The 26,283-nt window shown below is 48.5% G+C and overlaps 1 protein-coding gene across 1 annotated transcript; it reads right to left on the reverse strand.

The window, feature by feature from the left end:
- Positions 1–7,894: 7,894 nt before the first annotated feature.
- Positions 7,895–24,139, reverse strand: LOC144148287 (uncharacterized). Its single transcript, XM_077679844.1, has 4 exons — positions 23,986–24,139; positions 20,125–20,516; positions 19,458–19,632; positions 7,895–7,957 (listed from the first exon to the last, which is right to left on the reverse strand). The coding sequence occupies exons 1-4, from the start codon at positions 24,130–24,132 to the stop codon at positions 7,895–7,897; spliced, it is 777 nt and encodes a 258-aa protein (XP_077535970.1). The 5' UTR covers positions 24,133–24,139.
- Positions 24,140–26,283: the final 2,144 nt, after the last annotated feature.

Raw genomic sequence — 26,283 nt, forward strand, 5'->3', positions numbered from 1 at the left:
AAAAGGAGAAATGGTTTTGCATTAGCGGTTTTGAATTTAGCCGAATAATCGCGAGAAACATTTCCTCCCTAGCATAAGTATGTATGTATGTATTTATTGTACTTAGGAAAAGGAAGATCCACCAACAGGCGTAAATTGTCTCGCCTAGGGGGCGGACACCGGAACGCCTGCTGGTGTAGGGGGGGAGGGGGAGGATAGGGAGAAAAGAATACATAGGAATAGGAGGATAGGGGAGAAGGTTGACATTACAATGCATGTAACTCGCGCAAGGGTAAATATAAAACACAAAAGAGAAAAAAAAGGGAAAAGGGGAATAAGGGTAAATATAAAACACAGAAGAGAAAAAAAAAAGGGTTACACACTGGGAAAATTAACATTACAGAGAAACACTACAGATATAGACAAGACATGAATCTACAAAGGACACAGCACACTTGTAAAAAGCATTTACTTTTTCGCGTAGCATGGCGCATTCTTGAGAACGCTGTTCACGACTTAAAAAAGGGGCCCCTTTGTGTTGACTTTCGCGGCTTCGCCTGGGGCCCCGCTCTTCTGTTTCGCGTCGTGGGCGGTTACAATCTTCACCCAGCGGTCCTTCATATTTTTGAATTTTAGCGCAGCTTGATCGCCTGAAATATATACGAGAGCATTAACAACGCGCCAAAGGGCATGCCTTGCGCGATCAAGAAGGGCCGGAAACACACTCACCGGTTAGCGCGAACTCAGTGCCAATGATATCCCACCGGTTCATTTTGGCTTGCTTATCTTTGAACTCAGGGTGGGTCTTGTCATACAGGAACGGGAACGAACACCACGCAGACACCGCAAGCGCCAGGGTTGCCACTGAGTTTGGAGTGAATGTCGCCAGACGGCGAGCAAGAAGTCGCCAAACTAGCCATTTTTTCTACAGATTTGGCCAAAAATGTCGCCACACTTGATATATGCGGTAGTACCTACAAATAAAGGTTAAGTCTTAAGTCTCCTGCCACGCGCGTGGCACGAGCCCCCCCCCCCCTCCCCCCCGCAATGGCTGCTGCCACGCAGAAGTGACGTCAAGCTAATCACGTGACTTCCTGTGACGTCACAAAACAAACGTCATATTTACGTCATTTGATCACGCCGCTTTTTTGTGTTAACGACGACGGAAGCCGGGGTTCACGTCTTGTGTCCCGATGTTCTCCGCCCGTGGTTCGAATGGCAGGCCTGACGCATCGTTACGTCCTTATCTATAACCCTGTACAGCGGCTGCCTCACGGCGCTTTTTTCTTGTTGGGAGGTGTGCTTGTAATTATTTAGATTGGGTATTTTTTGTGAACTTGCTGTTGCACGTCTTGGTAAGCCTAACTGTCACAAACTCGAGCGTACGAAGTCTAAAAGTTTACCTTATAAATTTTTCATTTTATTGTACAGCGCCTAATTCTTCTTGCAGTCGTTCGATTCATTCAGTTCGGTTCTATTCGCCCGAGACAAGGCTGGAGGTTTCTCGAACGAAGAGGCGGTAACACGATCTCACGCCGGCTGGCCGGCCAGAAAACAACAAAAATAAAACCTCCGCCGCTCCGGTTTCGTCGAAGCTTCCAGTACTTTCGAGGAGGTGCGCGTGGCCTTGCCAGTGCTAAAGAGCGTCGATCATTCTAGAAGGGAGAAGAGTGAAGTTATTCGCTGACGGTGGCGGGCGCGTTGTGTGTTGTGCTCTCCCTCTCCGCGCCGGCACGGTTATAAAAGGAGGAGCCGCGCCTAAGAAAACCAGCTACGTTTGGACGTCGTGATTGACAACGGCACCTGCCAGTTTGTACATCACACCATCGGCGACCCGCGCCCTGGAGGACTCCAACGTACTCCCGGGCCTGAATCACCGTGATCGTCTCGGACGGCCTGGCCTACAGCGAAGCCACGCTTCCCAGGTAGCCGAATCGCCTCCGACAGCGGTGCATCGTCCGGCCCGGTCGATATGCTGGGACTCTGTCTCTCATATGCATCGAACTGTTCGTTTTCTTTTTAGTTAACTGCTCCGCTTCGTATCGTAATATTCATTTGTTAGCGCTATATCATTTTGTCTAATTGGACTGTTTCTTGTATTTGAATTCCATCTAAGTTGTCTGTCATTATCGATCCGTTACCTCGTGCTTAACTTGCCTGTCTAAATATAAGTCTTTGTGCTGTTTTTCGTTCAAGGCTCTTGCTCATTCTTGCCGCTCTGGTCGGCGAAAGCCGCACATCAGACGGCCACCCCCTTTGCCACCTGTGCCCTGTGGATTCGGTGGGGTTTGTTGGCTCTCTGGAGTCGAATCCCCATATCTTCCGACAGTGCACCTAATTTAAGGAAGCGGGTGACACTAACGCATTGTTTTCTGCACGCTGCTTCGCCCCGCTTTTTACATGCTCCTAGAACTGCAGTGTTGTCGTTTAATATTTTGTAAGCTTCACGTTGTCTTGCAGTTCGCGTGCTATCGGCTTTACGCGCCTGCATTCGTTGTCTACTTGTGCCTCGCTTCTTCCATGCCAAGTCTTGTGTTCTAATTCTGGAGTGGTGGCTCAATTATAAAACGTGGGGATCAGTATTTTCCATCGCGTCGCGCCGTGGCTAACGAGGTAGCTGTCTTTGATGACATGCCAACGCGAGCGACGTAGTGACAGCGTGTGCACGAATCGAGTGTCGTCAGGTAGCGCAATCCGACCTCGCATGTAGCTTCTGCAATTTTTTCCCCCGGGGCAGTAGTACTATCGCCGAGAAATGTATCCTGACTATTCCGCAGAAACGATCGGTGCACGCGGCGCTGCAGAATCCGTGCAGGGAGCGCAGCTTCACTTCTGTGGGTGGAGCCCAATTGCCCGTCCAAAGATATCTACTCAAGATACCACTGAAACCATTAGCTGACTGGCTGGCTTCTTGTGCAAGGAGGCTGCAAGCTCCAACTGTGCAAGCATGGGAGAAGTGCAGCCGATAAGATCGCCGTGTGAGCCAAGTTTGGAACTTCTGCTAATAGTCCTTTACAAGTATGGTGTGCATAAGGTTAACAAGTGACAGTTCAGTTATTGTTCATCTATGCTCAGATTTGTTGCTTAGAGTATCATTGTGCTTACAACTTAGAAAGTCTTAATGAAATGATAGGCAAGGCTTAAAATTACTGCTTGGCTTTTATTTCCCTTTCCTTCGCTCCAGTACCTTTCGCCTCCTCTAACCTGGTTAGGCAACAAAACTTCCTCCTGCATCTGCTTTGAGTATGTATTTTGATAGGCTCGTTCCTTCTTTACTCTTGTGTTTGGCTTGGTTCGAATTGAACATAACCAGCCACAATACTTTCATTCACTCTCAGCAGGATGGGCTAATGATGATGAGAGCTTATCTCGGAGGCTTGCAGTCTATGCACAAATTTCAAGTGGCTGTGACATCTATATGCCCATCCCAAGCACTATGCGGAGTTCAACTTGACACTAATGCTTGTATTCGCAACTGGTGAAGCGTGCTTAAGCGTCTACTGTCCAAGCCTTTGAAGTAGTGAACAGGAATAGTTTCCAATTGTGAGGGGAGGTTTCACATTCTATTGCTTTTTAACTCCGCGCTGTGTAAACTGTTTTGGAAAATTGCTCAAGTGAATTCACTTAGTTGTAAGGGGCATTATAAAATGTCCCACATTTCGTTCACAATGATGCAAGTCTCGTGATAAGCCAGCTGCTAGAAAACACATTCACGGGTTGTGTGTTGTGTGCCCATTAGCTGTTCCTTTTTCTTCCACAAAACGTGCACTTAAACAATCCTTTAAGCCAACAGGCTTAAAAAATAGTTTATCAAGTACAACTTCGGGGTAATCGCTGGTGTCGAGCGTGACATTGCCCACTCCCGAGAGTACTTCTTAATACCTTGTGCAAGAACTGTAGCCAAGGCACGTGCGTGGATGTGAATGTCTGTTGATGTTTGTGAAAGTTGCAGTACAGCTGGAAGGTGTATGGATCATGGGTGGCTTTAACAATAAAATGACGGCTGGACGTACTTTTGCTCTGGTATCAATGAGCAGCATGTGAGCATTGATAAGTGCTTCACTGTTGACATTTTTGTTACACAAAAGCAGGCCATGTTAAGGCCCCCTGGCAAATATTCATGAAAAATACTGGACCAAAAAGCTGCAACACATGGAAACCATGTTGATCACGGCACCTTTCCTAGTACTTCAGTACCATTTATCAGCGCTGCGTTTTTCCCCCTAACTAGTAAACTATCCTAGCGTTGCACCTTAAGCCAGAAATCAAACACTTGCTTGTCAATGACAAGTGATCTGCCAAACTTCCGTGTCTATGCAAAAAGTGAGTAGCTCTACTTTCTGTGCACTGTTCGTGCTGTGAAGCTCCATTTCTAAACAAAATGCCAGGGTTCTTCTGGAAGATGCACAGCATTAAACCGCAACAAAAAAAGAAATAAGCAAGCGATACTTTCTTGCACTACAGTAGAGTCCTGCGGGAAAGCCAAACCAGCAAGTGATCTTTTTCTACAAAGCGCTGCAGAGGAGCCAAGAAAAAGATTCCTTTTTGCGTACACCAAAGCTACGCTGGAAAGCCAAAATGTATGGTGTCTGTTACTGCAGGTTAGCTGCAAGACGGGCATGTTCACGCAAAGATTTATGAACCAGGCTGGCGGGGTAACAAAATCATTGAATGAGGTTACAACATAATGTGTTATGAAAAATGATATAATACTGTTTGCTATAAATAGCAATTAAATGTATAAAATGTTTTTGACACTATGGTTAAGTGGCCTGTTGGAAATCATTGTCAAAACTTAAAGAGCAACATTTCCTACAGCTGCAATTTTGAAATAACAAAGCGTGGTTGGGGCCTGAATTCAGCAGGCATGCTCCAGCTGAGAATGTATAATTGCAGAGCAAAACAATTATAAAGGCCTAGGGAAAAGGTGAGCTTAGTTGAGTTACCACCAAGGTAACTGGTCCACATCGGAGGACCAGGAACCTTCCAGCGAAGCTGTTACCGCCGCTTCCGCCGGGACCTTTCGTGTCCGTTGTCGCCGTTGCCACCCACAAAAAAAGAAGGGATTGAATTGCGCTCACACACCACTCAATAGACCTGGTCGCATTAGGCAAAAGTCCCCCATTGACCAGCATTACAGCTGAGGGCAGCTATGTATACCTGTTCCACGTCATCAGCTGCTGCCTTCTCGGTGTGTGCAAACTGGCGGCTATGTGAAACACATGTTACAACTGCCATATGGCACCTGCGCATGCAGCGTACGGACAAATCGCATATGCGTGGCAATAAACATGAAGCATGCTCGTGCTCAAAATTCGAAATGATGCTTAACGCGTACAGTGAAGTTTCTAGACGCTCAAACAGGGTGTTCGATCTTTGATAGGACATTTTTTCCCCGACATTTTTTCCCCATAAGGTTGTTAATTTCTGGAAAATGGATTCCAAAATTGGTTTGGCAGCCAATGCGATTTTTCGCAGTCCTTACTTTTTTATGTTTGTTAATTTCTTCTTACTGGCTTGATGGCGTAATTGCGAAAACCGAGCATGTCGCCGATTGGAACCCTGCGTAGGAATTAACTAATTACTGAGAGTTGGAGTGACGAATCTCACTTTCGTGGCAGCCTCTCAGTTTCTGGCGCCACGTCAATCTACGCTGAAAATGTAATACACGTCAATGTTAACAACACTTGCGCCACGAGAATTGTATCACTCATGATTTCACAAATACTGGGGTGTCGCGAAGGTGGCTTTCACAAGGTTGAAGAGGGTGCAAAGTGAGGACGTAGCGACGTAGCTACGTTCAGAACCGCAGTTGTAATAGATGAATGCGCACGTATTTAAAGACGATAGTCTGTCTTGGGCTACTAAAAAGCAGAAAATTCGGTCTGTCCGTATGTCTGTGTGTGCCTAGTTCAGCCACCCGACCAAAGTGAAATAACATCTGCGCAATAGTCTTATATACTCACAGCCCAATCGAAACGTCTAAACGTCTAAGTCCGGTGTCAGTGTTCATACTTGTCAACCTTGTTGAACAAGAACAAGAAATTACGCAAATATAAGGCATAAAATCAATACATAAGTGACATTTGCAGTGTTCCTTTATTCAAACAGTCATGAATGCTTGTTTCTTGCGATAGCAAATGAAATACTACATCAACGGCAGAAGGCGTCGCCTGCTGTTGCCAGCGTTACCTCCGGGCGGCATTTAAGAAATCAAACGCAAATAGCAACGAAAGGTTCCCCTATTGGAACGCTCTGTACAGTAGGGCATAGTGGTTCTATAAATGATAGTACGGTGCCTCAATTCAAGCGTGTCTCCGTGGTACGGCAGGGCTGGCATCGAGACACTCGACTTGGAGCGGTAGAACGCGGTAAATTTAAATTGACTGGAGCAAACCTCCAGCGTGTTATCTCGGGAAGAACGAGACGGGAGAAGAACAGCATGAAAGTTGAACGTGAAAGAGAGGAGAGGCTTTTATACTTGGCAGGGGCGCTGCAGTCGACTATCGCCTTTCGGCCACATTTGCGACGAAAGGAGCAGATACGCGGCCATTTTTTTTTTTCGCTGCTTTTCCACACTTAGTCTGGCCTACATGTGACTAGCGCCACACGCAGGTGCTACGGACGGAACTGAAAAGTGTGGTTCATGATCCAATCTTGCCATTGATGGCACCGCACAAGAACCTTGACATGTTTCCGTACATTAGAGCGCTTCCCGATCGTTCTGTCTCATTTGGCACCGACCAAGCTGAGCCCTCATTACTTCGACGTGAAATTGGGCTTTCCCTGACCTGAAACATTTCACTTAAGACGCTTTTCGCAGCGCCCCATGGCGGACTACGGCCGAAACCTAAGGTGCAAGTTTGCTAGGGCCAGTGGTGGTGAGTGCGACGCTTACGCCATCTGACTTATGCTGGCCTAAATGCTCGTGATAAACGGTATATTTGTTCCCCGGGAATTTGACGGAACTATGTATTTTGTCTTATATGTGACCACGTGTAGGTAGCGTACCGCGAAGTCGGAAGGCAGGTCGGGCCGGAATATAGGTCGACCCCCTTATCTTGCTGCCGTGAAATGGGAAACAAATTGGTACACAACATCGTTTCATTGAGGCTACAAGCACTTATTTTGTCCAAGGTTACTCGTTACAGCAATCTCAAATCTTGTTGGACGACTGCTTCTGCCTGGTTGTCTTCCACAGGGCAAGTCATACTCAGTGAAATCCAGGGGTTTGCTTATGGAACACTTCGTAAACACAAGAACATGTCATCAGGAAGCAAGCGCCGAGCAGGCAACACCCATGTGCAGACCGTCACGAGAGACGGTCTTGCAGGAGGCCAGCAAGCGTCTTAGGGTTGTCCCCAGCCATCCATTCGTAGCGACGTCACACGATGCTCGGGAACAAAAGCCACCACCTTATCCTTGAGTTCCAGGTGCACAGCACGGCGTCCATGAAAGAAGGCGCTCCGAGCGTTGCTTACTGTCCCTTCAGCTTACGCCAGGGGTGTGCACTCTTTTCGGTGACACCGAAATGGCACTAGCCGTACATGTTGCCGTTGGCTTAGGCATACTTTTTAGTAATACTTAGGCATACTTAGGCATACTTAGTCACGGTGCAATGTTCGATATCCAAGACATACCCGCCGTCTTCCTTGACTTTAATGAGCCGAGCAAACCGAGGATGTGTACAACCAAACATCTAAGCAACAAAGCGTGATTTTTATTTTGCTCATATATTGCAGCCACCTAAAATTGGTTGAGAATGCACGCAGCGAAATGTCTAAACAATAGCGAAACGTGATTTCATTTTGGTCATCTATTGCGTTCTTCCGAAACTTCTCTTGTACGTAATCTGTAAGGGAACATTTCATAGGATGAGTGAGGTGCTTTACTTGTGCCTACTGATAAAACTCACCTAGAAACTACGGTCTTCCAGCAGAAATTTCCGCAGCCGATGAGACGTGAGTATCAAGGAAAGCTGCGTGAACGAAGCACACTTATTAACTCATGTCAGTTCTTGCCACACAATCATATGACAACACATTTGGTCGTCATTCCAAGAGAGAATGGCACGCATCCGAGAGACTCTGCATCTAACAATAGCGAGAAAATCATGAGCCCTCCAATCTCTTCAAAGGTGCGACATAGAGGTGACAGAGCATCTAGGTGTAAATTTCCCGTGGTTGAACGAGGTTAAACCAGGTTTGTCGAGCGATAGCTCAGTTTTTTTGCGCGCAGTGAACGCGCACACAATGGAACCACAAGGCAGAACACAGACGCCATATCACCGGTCTAGACGCGAAAGTGCACTGAACTTTGATGCAGCCAGCGCCTCCTTGTGTCATTTCCTAACGGCATGCGGTTCTATTCTTTCCGTAGCTTCCTCTCCGCACACGTCCCCTTGGAATGAACGAGCGATTAAACGCTTTCACTGCGCGACCCCAGAAAGGAGATGGCTTGACCTTCGCTGAGCTTTAAGTTTAGGATTGAAGCTACGATGGATGAGCCGTATTATGCGTTTCAATAAGCTTCGCTTTAAAATTTTGCACTTGCGCCACTTTGCGTTACAACAGACCGAAAAGAAGGAGACCAACCGTCTCAATGACTCCCTCCCACACACTTCCACAGAAAGAAAACCATCGAGGTTACTTGCAACATTAATGCCTTGTACTGGAATTTTCCCACGCTTATGGAGTCTTGCAAATGCCGATATCTGGGTGCGTATATCACAGGTACTGTGGACCTCGCCTGGGTTGCAGCCAGCGCCCCGAAGCGATACCCATCAGGTGCGAGGTTATTCTCTCGGTACACTTACAGCGGCCGGCGCGCGGACCGCTTTCACTGCATCACATGAGCCCAATTGTATATAAAGCGCATTCCAGGCTTTTCTGCACTTTTTGCTCGCGGAAGTGACCTGCACGTACCCCAGCAACGCGTTGCAGGTTTCTTATTGCGATGCTTAATTGGAAGGAAGGAAAAGAATGCCCTTCATTTTTTCAAGCACCCGTAGTGCAGGGCGCCTTTGTTGGGAGCTGTGGCCGAGGCTTCCTTCTTCACCCTGGTCATCAGCAGGAGCTGGACTCAACCAACCAAACTCGTCTCCCAGAAGGACACGGTTGGGTTGGCAATGCGGGTAAACGCCGAGTGATTTTGAGGACCTGGCTGCATTCAGCTTTTCAGGCAAGCTTCGTGCGGCTTCCGGAGGCGAAAGCCAAAACTATACCACATGTTCGCGCGCGTATCGAGGACATGAGCCAGTGCTTCCGTATGTATCTGGTCTTCGCCCGGGGCCTCCGTTCCTGATCCGTATATCCATACCACCTGTCAAACCCCCGGGCAATTTTTGAAATCGAAGGCGCTTTAATATAAGAACCGGCTGTGATATGATACCGCTCAGCCTCCCTTTACTTACAATATTCACGGGCGCCCACTACGAGGTGATTCTACCCACAGCGAGAACTGAATCGTAAAACGTGTGCACGTCCAATTTGGGGGAAACTGGTAGTACGTCAACTGCGCTATGTGCGGGCGCCCACCACGCCTGAACCATGTAATTGTGCTGTCACGCTCACAGGATCAGAGGCGCTTGGCGAGCGTGTCAGCGTGCCGACAGTAACGCTCACTTATAGAGAGATCGCAATGACGAATGAAAAATCCCGGGCCATCTCACCAACGGGAAATCTGGGGAGGGACGAAGCATTCACCGTTTTAGTAAGTCTCTTGACTTACAATCAACAGACGATTGGGCCGCGGAGAAGCGCCGCGGTGGGAGGAGCAACCGCGCCCTCTCTTGAGTTGAACCTGATTTAAGCCTCGACTCTCCTCCTCCCGCGCTCGGGAGGGAGACTGCAGTCAAGTCCGGCCGTGTTAAATGAGACAGACTATACTCGGATACAACTCAAGAAAAGTGCGGCTTTTCCTCATCAAAGGACCCCCTTCCAGCCAATGGTGTCGCCGTATCAACGTGACGTCGCGGTAGACCGCCTCCACGCCGCGCTCACGGAAGAAATCACAAAACATGTTCTTCCGCGCTTCCGGACTTCTACCAAAATGGCCGCCTCCGCTGTTCGCGTTCAGTATATTATCTCTATGGTTCGCGTCAAACCGTCGGCGTCGTCGGGCTCTCTGACGACGATTTTTAGTGCCGTTCAGTCGTATTCCTTGTTTGCGTGTTGTGTGCAGTGTTCTTAACATGCTCGGTAATGACAATCGCTACGGTGTTTTTTCTTCTGCTTTGTGAGCGCTCGCGTTGCCGGTAAGCAGCCGCCGCTGCAGTTACTGCAGTACGCTGTGTGATACGAAGCTGTCGTCGTCATCCTGTGCGGGCGTTTGGCCTTGAGCGTGAAGTACCGTTCTACCGTTTAGTCCCTCCTGTGTCTGCTACCCACGTTATCGCACCAGTGTCTGCGACAGGGGGCGATAACTCCTTGTTTATTTCTCGTAGATTACGCCAGCAGTTATTAACGCCATGGACAGTATGCACGGGGCGAAACGCAAGCCACGCGACGGCGCGCGCTGCATTTCGTGAAAGCATATATGTCGAGCCGTGTGTCCCAAGTCCATGTCGGGCGCAAGCGTATTCGCCCAAATTGTGATCAAGTTGCCAAATACAAGAAGCAGAATTTTCGCACTTTTTGACCGTGAATGCGTACGAGCTGTAGCTTGGCTACGTGATGGGATTTAATATGCCACATTTTCTATTTTGTTTCTCGGTTACGCTGAGATACCATTGTTAAATGTGTTAATTGCAACAAGTATGTTTTTGTCGCCTGTTTTTTGTTGGAGTGCTTTAAGTTGTTGTTTCGGACAAAAACCTTTGTGAATTAAATACGAATAGGCATCTGCTTTGAGTTTGCATTGTCTATGATAATAAAGATTCCACAGGAGTGTTACCACTGTAAGTTCGATTTCATTGTCCCGTTTATGCTTTGTGAATGAGCTGTGGTTCGCGATAGTGACATTGCATTAGCTAGATTTCACTGGTATGACCAGCTGCAACAATGCATGTGAAGACATGAAACGCAGCACTGAAATCAAATAAACCACCTTTCAGCTTTTTCTACACATGCGCATGCATATTGTTCACCAGATCAAATTCTTGCACGAGATGTGCATTATTGAAGCTATATAGACACTGCTCGCCTTGTGTTTGTCTCTTAAGTAAGAAGCTGCTGCTGCAATGGTCATCTGCATGCACGTGCTCTAAATTCAAAATAGAAAACAGCTCAGCATTTCATCCATTCTCACTGTTGCGTCACAAGTGGCCGCTGGAGCGAGAAGCTCGCTGCTCCAAGTCAAATAGCAAGCTGCTGCTTGCCACAGCACTGTTCGCAACTCAACTCGTGCAATGTCTACACATATATTAGGAGTGTAAATCACAATGACAGAACATGAATTGATGCCCACTTCATAACACAGGCAATGAAGTCTGTTTGAAGGGTTACGTAGTGATCTGCACTGATTGATGACATGTCGGTTGAGTTGATGCATGGAACAACACATATCATTACACATCGCTGCACTGAAACTGGTCAATGCATATCATACTTTTCTTGCTACGCAAAGGCAAAATCGGATCATATGTTCAGGAGGAAATTTATAATCTCGCCAAATATGCACTACATGAAATTATTCCCATACATGGGAGGATCGATTGAAACCAACCTTGTTTCCCCTTCCCAAAGCTTTGGGGATTGTTTTTAACATTGCATTTTATCCAGTGGAGTAGGCAACAGATAAAACCTATTTATCCTAAGTCCTGCGTAAGACAGCAGATAGGTAAATAGAATCAAATTAGAAATAAAACACCGAAGCAACTTTTCTTGTCCTCACTGCTGTATCCTGTCAGATTTGGCTCAGACAGCTAAACAGACGCACTGCTCAATTATGCATAGCAAATGAAACGAGCAATAAGACACTTAAACAGATTTATTTGTTCTCAATGTTCTACAAGAAGACAACTTCGCTCAGCCAGCCACACGGACACACAATGTTCAGTTACATGCTTTCACGTAGGCATTTAATTTGCAACTTTGTTTCTGCATCCAATACACGCATAAGTGTCCAAACAATGTAAAAAACGTGGGGTGAAAACTCGAGCTAGCGTCTTTTCCTGTAGGTGAAACTTGCCTTTATAGCCATTTATATAGTGTCGCACAAGGAGCCGTAGAGCCACACACTGCAGATGATTCTGCTTGAAGTGAATTTGCGAACTCGCTTGACTCTGCTTGCACACACCTCATGCTACACATGCGAATAGCCATCCTCCCTGTGCAGCTAAAACTATCGCATAGTGCAAGCGTGGCCCTGATTCCAGAAAATAGTTTGGAACAGTGTGGGTTTCCTCTAGCTCGAGATGTAGAATTTTCTTTTATGGATACGTCTGCCACGCAGTGTCTTGTCAGGACTGCATTCATTCGGCCTAATTCCTGCACCACACTGGCAACAAATGAAATCAGAAACCAAGCACTGCAACAGCCTTTTCTGATTCTCACAGCTACATATCAAGGCAACCAGTCCTGAGCCAGCACCACACAATACACCGCTCGGTTCACTACAGCAAATGATATCATGCATCGATTGTTGAAATAACTTGTCATCCTCACTGTCATACTGGAAAATCCCTGTCGACTCTACAACACAGCATACAACATTCAGTAATGGCAAATGAAATAAAAACCAAACACTGCAATTGCATCTTCTGATTCTCATAGCTACATATCAAAGCAATCAACCATGAACAAGTTACGCTGCACACACAGGCTGCTCAGTTAACTCCAGAAATAAGTCTTAATAACGCACACAAACAGCATGTCTGGTCTTCTCTGCTGTCTGATGGAGTTTCTTGCTCCTGCAGCTATGGAAACACACCTACTTAAGCTAAATTGCGCACTCCACACTAACTTAAAGGGGCAAAGGCGGCACTGGCGAATAGCTGGTTGCCTTACACATCTTCAAAGGACTCGATACCAGATAGGTCACTGTCGGAGTCCATGTCATCTTCATCCAGATGGATTATAATAGGTTGAACATGCGCACTTGCTCCACCGTCTCCCCTGAACTTTGTTTCAATGCTGATCACATGCTGAACTGCGTTTGCCCAGAGTTGAGCTGTTACCTTGGCAGCTTCTTCCCTCAGGAGCACCTCTACATCTGCCAGCTTAAATGTGGCATTTCTGGCTGCGACACCTCGTTTCATCTGCGCCCATGTGAGCTCAATGGGATTGAGCTCACAATGGTAGGGTAGGAGCCTAAGCACAATACATCCTGCCCTTTCAGCTGCACCGTCAATACGATATTTGATGTACCGTGTCTTTACAGAGGCCACAAGGCTGAGGAGCTCCTTTTTAAGCATTTTTTCATCCCAAGCAAGTCCTTTGGACGTCAGCCAGTCCTGAACGACCTGTTTGCGCGAAGACGTCGTAGGCACTGCTTCTTCCAGCCGCGAGTGGTACGAGGCATTGTCCATGACAATTACACTACCTTGTGGCAGTTGCGGCAAAACGGCGCCAAACCACCTTTCAAAGCGGGTGCCGTCCATCTCCTCGTGGTAGTCGCCGGTCTTCGTACCCCGAAAGATATCCAGGCAACCACTGACGAAGCCGTCCTCGCTGCCGATGTGCGTTACAATCAGGCGCTGTCCTTTCCCTGACGGCTGCTTCAAACCTGTCGTCAGACCACGCATGAAGGCGTCGTGGTGGGAAGCAACCGTCGTGTCCGTCCAAACAGTCGATAGCGTGTGTCCCGCATTCACTCAGGTTTCATCAAGGTAGAAGATTTTTCGACCTTCCATCCTGTACCTGGCGACGTCGTAGAGGTACTTCTGCTGCCACGCGACAATGTCGTCCCGCTCGATCAGCAGCGAGTTCCGGCCCCTCTTCTCATACCTGAACCCGATGTCATTCAGCAGGCGGCGCACAGTCCATGGCTTGAGAGGAGTAACATCGCCGCTAGCGTTGAAATCCGCAGCAATTGCCTTCACTGTCGGAATCTCATTGCTGCGAAAAAAACGATGCACGGACGACCGCAATGCGCACTTCGTGAAGTCGTCGTACACTTCTGTGCGTCGTCTCTTTCCGGCGCTTCGCGGGCGCTTTCGGGAGGGCGTCGCAACATTTCCGTCGTTATTTTTCATCTCCTTCTTCACGTCCATCACCAAGCTCACGCTGACTCCAAGATCGCTCACGGTCGCGGCCGTTTCTTCAACGCTGCGCTCTGGGTGAAGATACCGCAAACGAACGTACGCGTTCCGGATCATCTCCCGTCCGCAGCTGCAGATGACACGGCCGCTTCTGTTTTTCTTGTACCATCGGCGTGGCGTAGATGGCAACGCACCACAATTCCCAGTCGAGAACGATGAAGCACATTCAGATGCGACTTCTTCGGGATCCATGGCGGGAAATGGGGCCGGCAATGCATAAAACCAGAAGCTGCCAGAAGCAAGCGGCTGAGGGAAAACCCGGAAGAGCAGAAATTCACCATCAGGAATATAATTGAAACTCGCTACTGCAGCTGACGATAAATTCTTTCACGCATTGCATTAAAACGGGCACATAAAGAATTTTAGCTAAGGTTTTTATCTCCGCTCAAAGTGAAGGCGCCCTTACGAACTACTTTTCGGCACGGACGCATTAAGGAAAGCGTGGCTCCGAGCGCTGCCTGCAGGTGCAATGCGGTCGGCCACGACGTCACCTTGATAGAGCGACACTATTGGCTGGAAGGGGGTGGTGGAAGTGGGGGATTAGGCGACGCCCCTTTTTTCTTGACTTGTATCCGAGTATATACGCCTCGAGCGCGGTCTGTAGGGGCGCCACTGAAAGCCACCTAGCGGCACGTTTCGGAAGCAGGCGCGGGAGTCTCCGTTCCGCTCCCCACTGACGCCGCTGCTTTTGCGACATGTTCACGACTGAGATTTAGCGTTTGCGGGCATTGGAAATCTATGTTTATGTGAAGCAGTCACTCTGTTCGCAAATGGGGTGTGTTTACGAGAGTGTAAATGTCTCTGACGCGATCTTAGTGTGGTATATTCGGTCTGTATAAGCGCCAGGAGTATGTCACATGACAGCGTCGCGGAACCGGCGTATGCATGGACCTGATCGTAGTTACACTGCCCTGAATTTACTAGCAGTGTCTCCATAACCACCTGTTCCTCTGATGTTCATGCTACGGGTATACGACTACGATGTAAATCAGTTTTGTGCGCTTACATATTCAGCGAAATACTCATACCTGACAGCACGCCAGTTACTTTTGCCAATAATATGCCTCATATATTGGTCACCACCATTTACAAGCCAGTGTGTGTTAATTTCGGGAATATTCAACGTAAGTACAACGGATAATGCAGAATTATACTCGGGAAAAGCACACGACTAAGAGTCGTCTTGTCGTGAGGTAAGCGCCCGCAAGCAGTCGTCAGCTACTTATATCCTCTGCGACCAGCACTCAGACTGGCTTAGAATATAATCGGCGTCCGCGACTAAACGCTTCTTCGAAATATCGTCACATAGCATAGGGAGCCTGCAGAATAAAGGAGAAACTGAAATCAGAGGGCCGTATCACATACCCCACTTTTTCATCGCTTGCGAACTGCCTACCCTGTATACTTCCAAATATGCGTCCGCCGAACGATGAGGTGTTCGTTGAAAACGAAAAACAAAACAACAGTGAACGCGAGATTTGCGTGTGTGATTACGAAAACGTTCTTTGTGTGATTCCGCTCGGCATTTGTACAAAGCGTCCTCCTCCTGTACCCCCCCCCCCCCCCCCCCTACGTCTCGCGAAATAACCGTGCATTTCGCGTATAGTTGGTCTGGTGAGCCCTACTTGGCTTAAGTTTTGACGAACATCTTTAGCATGTCAGAAGCTGCACTGTATTTTTTGTTTCATTTCCGTTAGAGCTATTATTTTTCTTCCGCACTTGCACAGCATGTATTTTTCGTTGGTTTCATATTAGATTGCCTTGGTTCTTGCTATAAGGCATGTGTGGGCACATATTTAACGACGTACAGGCTGGAAATATACTTAACATTTTCGCATGTCTTATATTCTTATAAAATGCATAGGTTATTGTCCGGGATTGGCTAATCACATCCCCTAAACATATTTTTCTGCGACCTATATATTAGAAACAAAGCCGCATTCTTTGTCCACGCTGCAAAATGAAGCCAACCTCTCACTGTGCCAGAATCTGGTCTAAACGAGGCGACAATAGAATTCATTTGTGCCTGACGTATTTGAAGGTGACAGGGGTGATAGGCTGCTACCGTCGCCGACGCCCGAAAGAGCGGCGACGATGCGCGCAGAACCGCATCCCCGGGTAGCTCTTGCAGGCGATCGCGTGCTCTACAAAGACGCAGCTCCTTGTTAAGTGATCTAAACGTACTCTTTGCTTATAGACGTCACCATAACAAGTTTTTTTTAGCGCGCGGAAAGGCGAAAAGAAGCCAAACAGAACCAAAACACTGCACGAGCCCCTATCAACCACGCAGCGCACATCCCGTCAACGCCGCGGAGAAGCAGCGGCAGGCGGCGCAGCGATCGCGAAGCTCGAGGCGTATACGCCTCGAGCTTCGCGATCGCTGCGCCGCCTGCCGCCGCTTCTCCGCGGCGTTGACGGGATTTGCGCTGCGTGGCTGATAGGGGCTCGTGTAGTGTTTTGGTTCTGTTTTGCTTCTTTTGGCCTTTCCGCGCCCTAAAAAAAAAAACTTGTTATGCTGACGTCTATAAGCAAACAGTACGTTTGGGTCACTTAAAAAGCAGCTGCGTCTTCGTAGAGTACGCGATCGCCTGCAAGAGCTACCCGGGGGACGCGGTTCTGCGCGCTTCGTCGCCGCTCTTCCGGGCGTCGACGACGGTTGCAGCATATCACCGCTGCCACCTCTAAATACGCCAAGCACAAATGAATTCAACTGTCGCCTTATTTAAACCTGATACTGGCACAGTGAGAGGGTGGCTTCATTTTGCAGCGTGGACAACGAATGCGGCTTCGTTTCGAATATATACGTCGCAGTAAAATATGTTTCGGGGATGTGATTACCTTATCCCGGATTACCAATCCCGAGTAATGTGATCACTTATGCCTTTTATAGGAATATAAACCACGCGAAAATGTTAAGTATATTCCAAGCCTGTGCGTCGTTAAATATTTGCCCACACATGCCTTATAGCAAGAACCAAGGTAAGCTAATGAAACCACGCAAAAATAAATTCAGTGCAAGTGCGGAAGAAACATAATAGCTCTAACGGAAATGAAAAAAAAAAAAAAACAGTGCAGCTTCTGACATGCTAAAGACGTTCGTCGAAACTTAAGCCAGGTAGGGTTCATCAGACCAACTATACGCGAACTGCTCTGCTATTTCGCGAGACATCGTTGGGGGGGGGGGGGGGGGGGTGAGGGGAGGGGGACGCTGTGTACAAATGCGGAGCGGATTCAAGCAATGAGCGGTTTAGTAATCCCGCACACAAATCTCGCGTTCACTTTCCTATGTTTTTCTACTTCAACGAAGATCTGATCGTACGGCGGCCGCATTTTTGGAAGTATACAGGGTAGGCTGTTCAACAAGCGATGAAAGGTGTCAGAGTGGTATGTGATAAGGCTCTCTGATTTCAGTTTCTGCTTTATTCTTATGGCTCCCTTTGCCATATGACGATATTTCGAGGAAGCATTAGTCGCGGACGCGGATTATATTCTAAGTCCGTCTCCGCGCTTCTCGCAGAGGAGCAGATGAACGTTTGCTGGCGCTCACCTCACGACAAGAAGACTTTGTCGTGTGCTGATCCCCGAGTATAATTATGCGTTGTCCATCGTACTTTTGTTGAATATTCCCGAAATTAACACAGACTGGCTTGTAAATGGTGGTGATCAATATCTGAGGTATAATATTGGCAAACGTAACTGGTGTGCTGTCAGGTATGAGTGCTCCGCTGATTATGTGGGCGCAAAAAACTGATTTACATCGTAGTGTATACCCGTAGCATGAACATCTGAGGAACCGGTGGTTAGGAAGACAGTGTTAGTAAATTTCAGGGCAGTGTAACTACAATTGGCTCCATCATACGCCGATTTCGCTACGCTGGCCTGTGACACACTCCTGGCGCTTATACAGACCGAATATACCACACTAAGGATCGCGTCAGAAACATTTACACTCACGTAAACACACCCCATTTGCGAACAGAGTGACTGCTCCACGTAAACATGGGTTTCAAACGCCCGCAAACGGTAAATCTCAGTCGTGAACGTGCCGCAAAAGCAGCGGCGGCACTGGGGAGCGGGGCGCGGACTCCCGCGCCTGCTTTCGAAACGGGCCGCTAGGGGGATTTCAGTGGCGCCCCTACAGGCCGCGCTCGAGGCGTATAGCCGCAAGTTGTCTTCGTATACGTGTCACACGCCGCAGAACGCTAAAAAGCATGCTTTACCAGGGAAACACTGCAGCATTTAAAACCAATTTCAATTCGGAATTTAAGAAATTGCTGCTATTATTGCAATTAAATCCCGAGTATTCCTGAATTTTAAATTAGTTTAAATCATGCTACCTTATCTTGCGCCGGTTTTATCCATTATACACAAGTTTTTTTACCGTCGTTTGACAACTTGATTTACAGTGACGGCATGAGACGGCGACAGGAGATGCCGACAACTCGAGCCCTAAAAAGGACCCGTCAACACTCTTTGAGCAGTGCAAGTAAACCTGCGCGACGCTTACGTTACACTACCAGAAATACCTGAGCCAAATATTACACGTGCACGTGAAGCGGTGAGCGCGCAAATCGCTGTGAAAGACGCGGAAAAACCAACCGCGCTCTCTTCAGTTCTCCTCATTATGCACCCCTGGCATGGCCTAAACGACGAAATTGAGGCCATGGCTGTCCGATCGGCTGTCACTGGTCAACGTTGCGGCTAATTTCTCGCATTTCCTGTGACGATACGCTGTCGTCAGCGCTGTGTGCGAACCTCTTCTATACCTGAACCTGACGGCACAGTTTTGCCGTTTCTTTTGTGTTTTGAGTGCGCGCGGAATTTGAGATGAGCTCAACACTTCCCTTTCAACTAGACCACTCGACAACAAACGTTTATTGCTTCAAAAACGCCCTACCAGACGGAGCGCGCGCTTGCGAGCAGGCACCGATGTCTGCTTTTTTGTGGCACCAGACCGGAAATACTCCTCCACGTTGCGGAGAAGTCGATATCTCGTTTGATCTCTTTCACAGCGACGGTACCACACACCATTCCTTAGCAGGACTATATGTACTTTCAATGACCCAGCATCAAGTTTGCATATCGACGAATGGTTTGCCTGTTCTACTGTCCCTGTTACTCCTGTAAGTGTGCAGCGCTCGCAAAATCTTAATCCAAGAATGTACCAACTAGCCCTACCACTGCCATTTTAGGTACGTCAGGAGGTGTCCCTTTGGTGGCACGTTGAGAGATGCTTTGCTATTGCGTTTGTCTGTGCCTAACATGGGGATGCACTCACGAGCCAGAAGACGACGCAGATGGCGGAGAAGACGGTGGACGGGAGGAGCATGTTGAAGTAGTCCAGCAGCACGTCTCGGCAGCCGTGCTCGTGGTACCTGAGGCACGCGCCCTCTTTGCTCTCCTCCACACAGCAGGTGCGCGGGACGAAGCTCCGAGGCTGGCCCTGGCGGCTCCTGGACGATGAGGCAATGCACGATCGCGTGAGGGGCCAGCGCACGTTGGTTACACCAATTTACGCATCAAGAAGCACCCGTTCTTGGTAAAACTACAAGGAAACAGCTCAGATTTCAGGAATAAGTGTGTTAAGCCCGAGTAGATTCTCTCGATTCAACTCGATCCCATGCGACCTGATTTCGCAAAGGCCACTGGGAAGCCTTCTTTACATTCCACCCCAGCACCGCCCCCAACGACAAAGAGAGTTCAGTTCAATTCCAAGGGTACGAATTGAATCGAACGCGACTGATATCAGTCCAGCCATCTCGATTCTATGCGACTGGATCTCTGATATTTCAGGAACTACACTGACCACTCGCGTCGAGCTTCAAGGCGAGAAAAAATGGCTCAATACCGATTCCGAGGCGAGAGTTGAGCCAGCTTAATCCCACTACTTTCGTTGGAGTGAACTCGATTCAGCGGGAAGGTGAGTTGCAGACAATGAAACTCACTTTGCCCGGCTGCCGCCGCCTTCCAGCAGGGCCCCGGTGGTGGCCATGGTCCAGTCGGTGTAGTTGCTCACGCCGCAGCACCGGAACTCCCGGTGCAGGCTGTCGAGCTTGTCGCGCGACGAGGCGTCCATGAAGTACTGGTACATGGCGTACTTCAGGTCCTCGTCCACGTCCGCCGTGGCGTGCATGACGTGCGCGTAGACGACGCACGAGCTGATGGTCACGTACAGGATCACCACGACGGCCATGGCGTTGTACACGCGGCAGCCGCGGGCGGCGTGCTCGGCCGAGTCGCCGTCCCTGTCGCGCCTGCGCAGGTGCCACGCGACGAACACGCCGAACCCGGCGGCAACCAGGAGCACGCCACCACCGAACAGCAGGAAGTAGGCCACCTGCGGTTCACTTCTATTCAGTCGACTGTAGCTACTGCATCATGTCATGTCACAAAGCGCAGTAGCGAGATTCCGTTCCCCTGTGGGTACAAGCCAGGCACTTCCCGTACAACCTGGCGCCATCTGTTGGTTCCCTTCAAACAATACTGATGTTCTTTTAAAGGGACACTGAAGTGAATTTGTCAAGCTCCCGTTTTTGCTTGCACTGCGTAGACTGGCTCAAATTAGCACACTTTTCATCGTTTATACGTTTGACAAATCGGTAATTATTTTACAAAGCGCGAAAGAAGAAAAACTACCATGCGCGGTTTGCGGCGGCCGCACCAACTAAGGCTGTGACGTTGAGAGGAGGGGCGCCGTGATTGGACGATGCCCAAGGTTAGCAATCACACAAGATTCGGTTTCGGTTTCGGTTCTGTAAAACATAACCAATGGCTTTGTTGGATGGGCATTCTCAATATCTCAGTAATCATCGTACCGCGCTTCTGCCATGTTGTCGGCTGTAAAATGCACAAGATAAGCCTCCCAGGACGGCTTGTAGTCGTAGCATTCACTAGCCGAGACCTACGCAGTGCATGAACGCCCTCCGCGTACCCGCAGACGCCCAAATGTCATGCGCTTTTCCCCCATATTTGGAGCTTGCCTCCCTCATGCCTGTATCGTAAAAAGCGTGTTCGCACCAGGCCAAGGGTCTGTTCATTCTGGCCTGTGCCCACTGCCTGCAAGCAGTCGGTGCTTATGGCAACAGCACGCCAACGAGAACTCGCTAGCGCGTCAGTGCCAGCCTGCGCGCGTTTTGTGAACTAGTTCGTGTAGCCATGAACGTTGCGGCCCCAAAAAAGGTGAACTCAATATAGAAAACATCGGCGGAAAACAAAAAAGTTAACCTAAAAAAAAAAAAAAAAGCACGCACCCGCGGGGATTCGAACTCGTCACTCGCAAAACATTCCCCGTGTATTCCTAGCGCCTCAGACCGCTAGGCCACGGAGCGGGACGCAGATGCTTTGCTAATATAGGGTATATATTGTACAACCGGTTTACACTTTTATTTAGTTTTGGCATTTCTAGCCGCTTAGGTGACTATTTGTTGTACTGCGATCGTGCAGTAAGCGTCACCCGAGTTTCCACAGTAGCTCACGTCTAGCAATTGCATTTCGTAGACGGAAAAGCGTTCGCAGATGCGTAGTCGTGCTGCTGACCGCTGTGCTTGTTCGCCCAGCGCAAAAACGTGCTTCCCGCGCCCTAGTTTTACGCTGTACGGTAAAAATATCAGTTGATTTTATTTGCTTAGTACCTATATTGACTTCGCTGACTCTTGTCCCGCCTTCAAGAGGCCTTATATTTTCCTACTGGCGTACCAGTCAGCGAAGCGTCGCATGTGCAGCGCTTGTGTGAAGCGACCTTGACTTGGAGCTAGATACAGTGTACAAACAAACCAAGTAAAGAAAGGCACATTCTTCCATTCACAAACGTGTCCTGGCTTCGTTTCAACTAAGCGAACGAATTGCGACCAAGCAATTTTTTTTAACCTCCTTGATTGCGACGACCCGCCGGCGGCCGGCGGACGAAGCGCTGGGCCGACTGGCTCTGTCGGCCGGGGAGCCGTGCAGTAGCGCAGCCGTGGCGCAGCCAATTGCCAGCTCATCCTCTCCTGACGTCACACGAAAACGCCACAGAAAATGGGCGAGCGTAAAGAGAGGAGGACAGCGTTTTCGAATTAGTTTTTCTACTAAATAAAATCGCGTAAACGCGCCTAGAGTGGTCGAAACATGGCCTGGGGACTCCGGACTACAATTTGCGCAAGTAATCCCGCAATGTTTACATATCACTTCAGTGTCCCTTTAAGAAACTGCTAAAGAGCCCTCCGTTCGACCTCGATGGCCTCGATGTACATTTCCGGGTTCTGACACCGGGGGCCTGGGTGGCCCCAGCGGGTTTAGTAAGTCTCTGCCTTTTTTTTACTGCAAAATCATTTTATTGAGTAAATTATAGGCATTGTTTGTGTTGATTAGGGTGATCTGACATCTTTTTGCCCCGGTTTAGGTGCGGATAGCAGCCTTTGGCCACGTTTAGTTAACGCTCTGCATTGCACCGGAAGTGTACCTGCACAAGAACGTAGTGTGGGACGAAGGCGGCACGGCAAGAGAGTAACCCTCATTCTGATTTAGAAAGAACGAGAAATATTAGACGAGCGTTTTCAGCACAGCCATATTCCCGGGTCCCATTTCTCAACATTGTCCACACGACAGGCGGGGGGCGCTTACGTGCCCGTGGGGGAGAATTGTATGGTTTTTTCATGCGTGTGCCCTACCAGATCAAGAAAGCTATATTGCAATCCCCGACACAGGAAAAATTCTCTGCGAGAACTACGTTATATCATAAACATGTTTTCGATTTTGCTTTGTTCTATCATTTCTTTTCAGAAAGCGTCTATAAGACCCACGCGCCACGGTGGCTTAGTGGCTGAGGCGTTCGGCTGCTGAGATCAAGAACGCGCGCTCGAAACCGACCGCGGTTGCTGTTTTTCTAATTCAGTTGAAAAGCGAATGCGCCCGTACGTGTGTCGTGGCCCAAATTAATTCTCATTTCCAGATTAATCTTCCACCCCAGGTGGCAGATAATAATCCAGAGCCCTCCGCTACGGCGTGCTTCATAGCCCTGGGGTCGCTTCGGCGAGTAAAACACCAAAAATAGGAATGTAAAGTTTCTATCCTGTAAATACTCTTCACTTTTAAACAGTGGAAACTAACGTAATGCTTTTCTTCATCAATGCACCCTGCAGCCATGCAGTGCCATTATCAATTGCACTATATGTTCTCCTTTCCCTTCGACGTCTCTTACAAAACCGAGAAATTCCATACAGCGGCGGTGAACCATCAACGGTGTATCGTCGTCCAATTGCATGCACCTGAGTTAAATATTCAGTGAGTGTTGTCACATTTCTGCATCAATTGCACTTCTGGAATCATAAACAAAAATAAATATTAATTATGAGGGCCAAATGATAGCGCATGAAATGAGGAAATACTGGAAGAGTAGTTAATTTCTTGAAAAATGTGGGCATCTAGAAAGGGCAGAAAAAAATAAACATGCATTAGCAACATGCAGTCCGGAGTCACGACGTAGGCGTGAAACATTTCACGTACATATCTTCTTGCTTTTTTTTCACTTCTTTACCGAAGTACAGGCCCTCTATTCACCATGAAAACTGCATTTCACGGGTACTTCAATTGGCTTTCGACATGCCTTCACTTCTTTAGTGCGAGAAATGCCGTGCCTATGTGGCTGGGCGAAGGCAACGACGTCATGTGAGCCACAGTCTGCGGCTTTGTGCATCCCCCAGAAAGCTTACATATCCTTCCAGTCCACCCTCCCGTAATGTTATGCGACTAGAACGCAGCTAGACGACGCCCTCGTGAGAGCGGCACTGTCCCCGGGTGAAGGACTGACGCGAGCGTAGGGCACATACCATGGAGAGGTGGCGACCGGGCATGAGCGCCAGGATGTGGCGGGCCCATCGGACGCGGAAGGAGACGCCCAGCGCGGACACGCCCACGGCCAGGCAGGAGAGCAGCGCATTGCCCCAGAAGAGACCGTTGGCCAGGATGAGCCGCATGTCGTCGCTTAAACTCGGGCTGCCGAGGCGGCCGCCGCTGTGCGCACTACGGCTGCTCCCCCCCGCGTCGCGTGACACGCGGCTTCGGTGTGGCGATGACTCTTGCAGTGGCCACAAGATGGGGGGGTGGGGGGGAAGGGGGGGGGGATAGGCCACTCTGTGGGTAACGTCGGCACCGATGAAGCGTGATGGTTAGATGTGGATGTCTAGCGATTAAAACCAATCATTATTGCAACCATCTCGTAATGATGGACCTTACTGTAATCCCATATCAGCTTAGTACATTCTTTGTATTTGATTGATCCTACCTGGAACCCGATGTAGCCTCAACGTTTCCTGGAACATATTTAAGTGTATTAAAATAGAACAGCGAATAAAGGAGCCCGAGCGTCACTAGAAGTTCACTATCAAAACGTAGCCTTTTAGTTTTCATCGCCTGTATACTTGCCCAGACAAGGAAGACCAAGTGATATGTCTTTACTTTTTCTGTGAAGTATTTCTGTTTTTCAGAAAACCCGCCTTTTATCTACAAAGAAACGGGGTCACGGATAAACATAAACGCAATATTCTAGCAACAAGCTGCTTATCAGGGAAAATAAGAATGGGCGGCTAAACAGACGATGACAAAGCTACACACAAAAGACATATACAGGCGCCAACTTCCAAGTGGCGCTGGAAGCAGGAAGTTGGAGCCTCTATATGATGATGGTGATGATTGTGATGATAATGATGGTGGTGATGCTGATGATGATGATGATGGTGGTGGTGGTGGTAATGCTCTCAATGTTTTAGGCACGTACCCACAGTGGGGGATTGGCCAGGGCTAACTCACTTATTATAGTTCGTTAAGACTTTAATACACTAATGTATTATCTTTTGTGTTCACTTTTCTCTCCAAGCACTACTCAACATTTCAAACTCGCAATGGACCCAAGGCACTGTTCCAGCCTAGTGGCGACATGCGGATATAACACTTGTCCCGAAACCTCACAAAGCGCTCTCCATTAATAATCTCCGCCCAATCTCACTGACATCATGTCTAGGCGAGCTTTACGAACACCTCACTCATCCTCGCCTTGCCGCCTATCTTGAAGACAACAATCAAGTCCCGCATACGATGATTGGTTTTCGAGCTCACCTTTCAACGCAAGACGTCCTTCTCCAAATCAAAGAGGTTCAGGACCATCTCAGCACATCCACCCCAGGAGCCATCCTGGCTCTAGACTTCAAAGGAGCGTTTGATAATATGTCCCATGCTGCCATCTTAACGAACCTACAAAGCACCAATTGCGGCCTCCACACCTACAACTACGTACGCCAATTTTTAACTGGCCGGACAGCTACGATCGGTATCGGTGACCTCCGTAGCTCTGCTTTCCACCCACCACCCAAGGGCACGCAACCCCTGCAACCCCTTTCTGTTATTGAGATACCAGAACCTGACCCTTCTCTAGATAGTCCCTTTACACATGGGGAACTACAAATAGCACTCAACCAAGGGAAGCATAAGTCTGCCCCAGGACACGACGCAGTCACCTGGCAGGACCTCCGGAATATGCCCCCAGAAGGGCATTCTATTCTTCTCGAGCTTATTAATCGGTCATGGGGATCAGGCGAAGTTCCTGAACACCTCAAGACAACGATCATACACCCTATTCCCAAGGCAGGAAAGGATGCTAGAAAACCTGAAAATTTGCGACCCATTGCACTCACTCCTACTCTAAGCAAGATAATGGAAAGACTGATAAATAATCGTTTGAAGTATCATATGGAACGCACAGGCTGGTTCCACCCAGCTCAAACTGGCTTCTCTCGGAACGCATGACTTTCTATGGCTCCTGCGGCGAGTCATCAACCGTAAATTCATAAAATGCATCCCAGATTACGTCCTCTCTTTAGATATACGCAAGGCTTTTTTGACAATGTTTGCCAAAACGGCATCCTACAGGAGCTGTCCCAGGCTTTTCCCAGTGCCAAGGCACAAGCCTAGATCCGAAAATTCCTGCAACATCGCCCTATACAACTGAACTCTCCAGGCCATGAAGTCACCACTTACTACGTAGACCTAGGAGTTCCTCAAGGCTCTATACTCGGACCAATGCTGTTCAACCTGGCAATGAACCGTGTGGCCCGACAGCTTGAAAAGGATAC

Source organism: Haemaphysalis longicornis, unplaced genomic scaffold, assembly GCF_048455015.1.
Source record: "Haemaphysalis longicornis isolate Haplotype H1 unplaced genomic scaffold, Haemaphysalis longicornis Haplotype H1 scaffold_8, whole genome shotgun sequence".
In the NCBI taxonomy this organism is placed as follows: Eukaryota; Metazoa; Arthropoda; class Arachnida; order Ixodida; family Ixodidae; genus Haemaphysalis; species Haemaphysalis longicornis.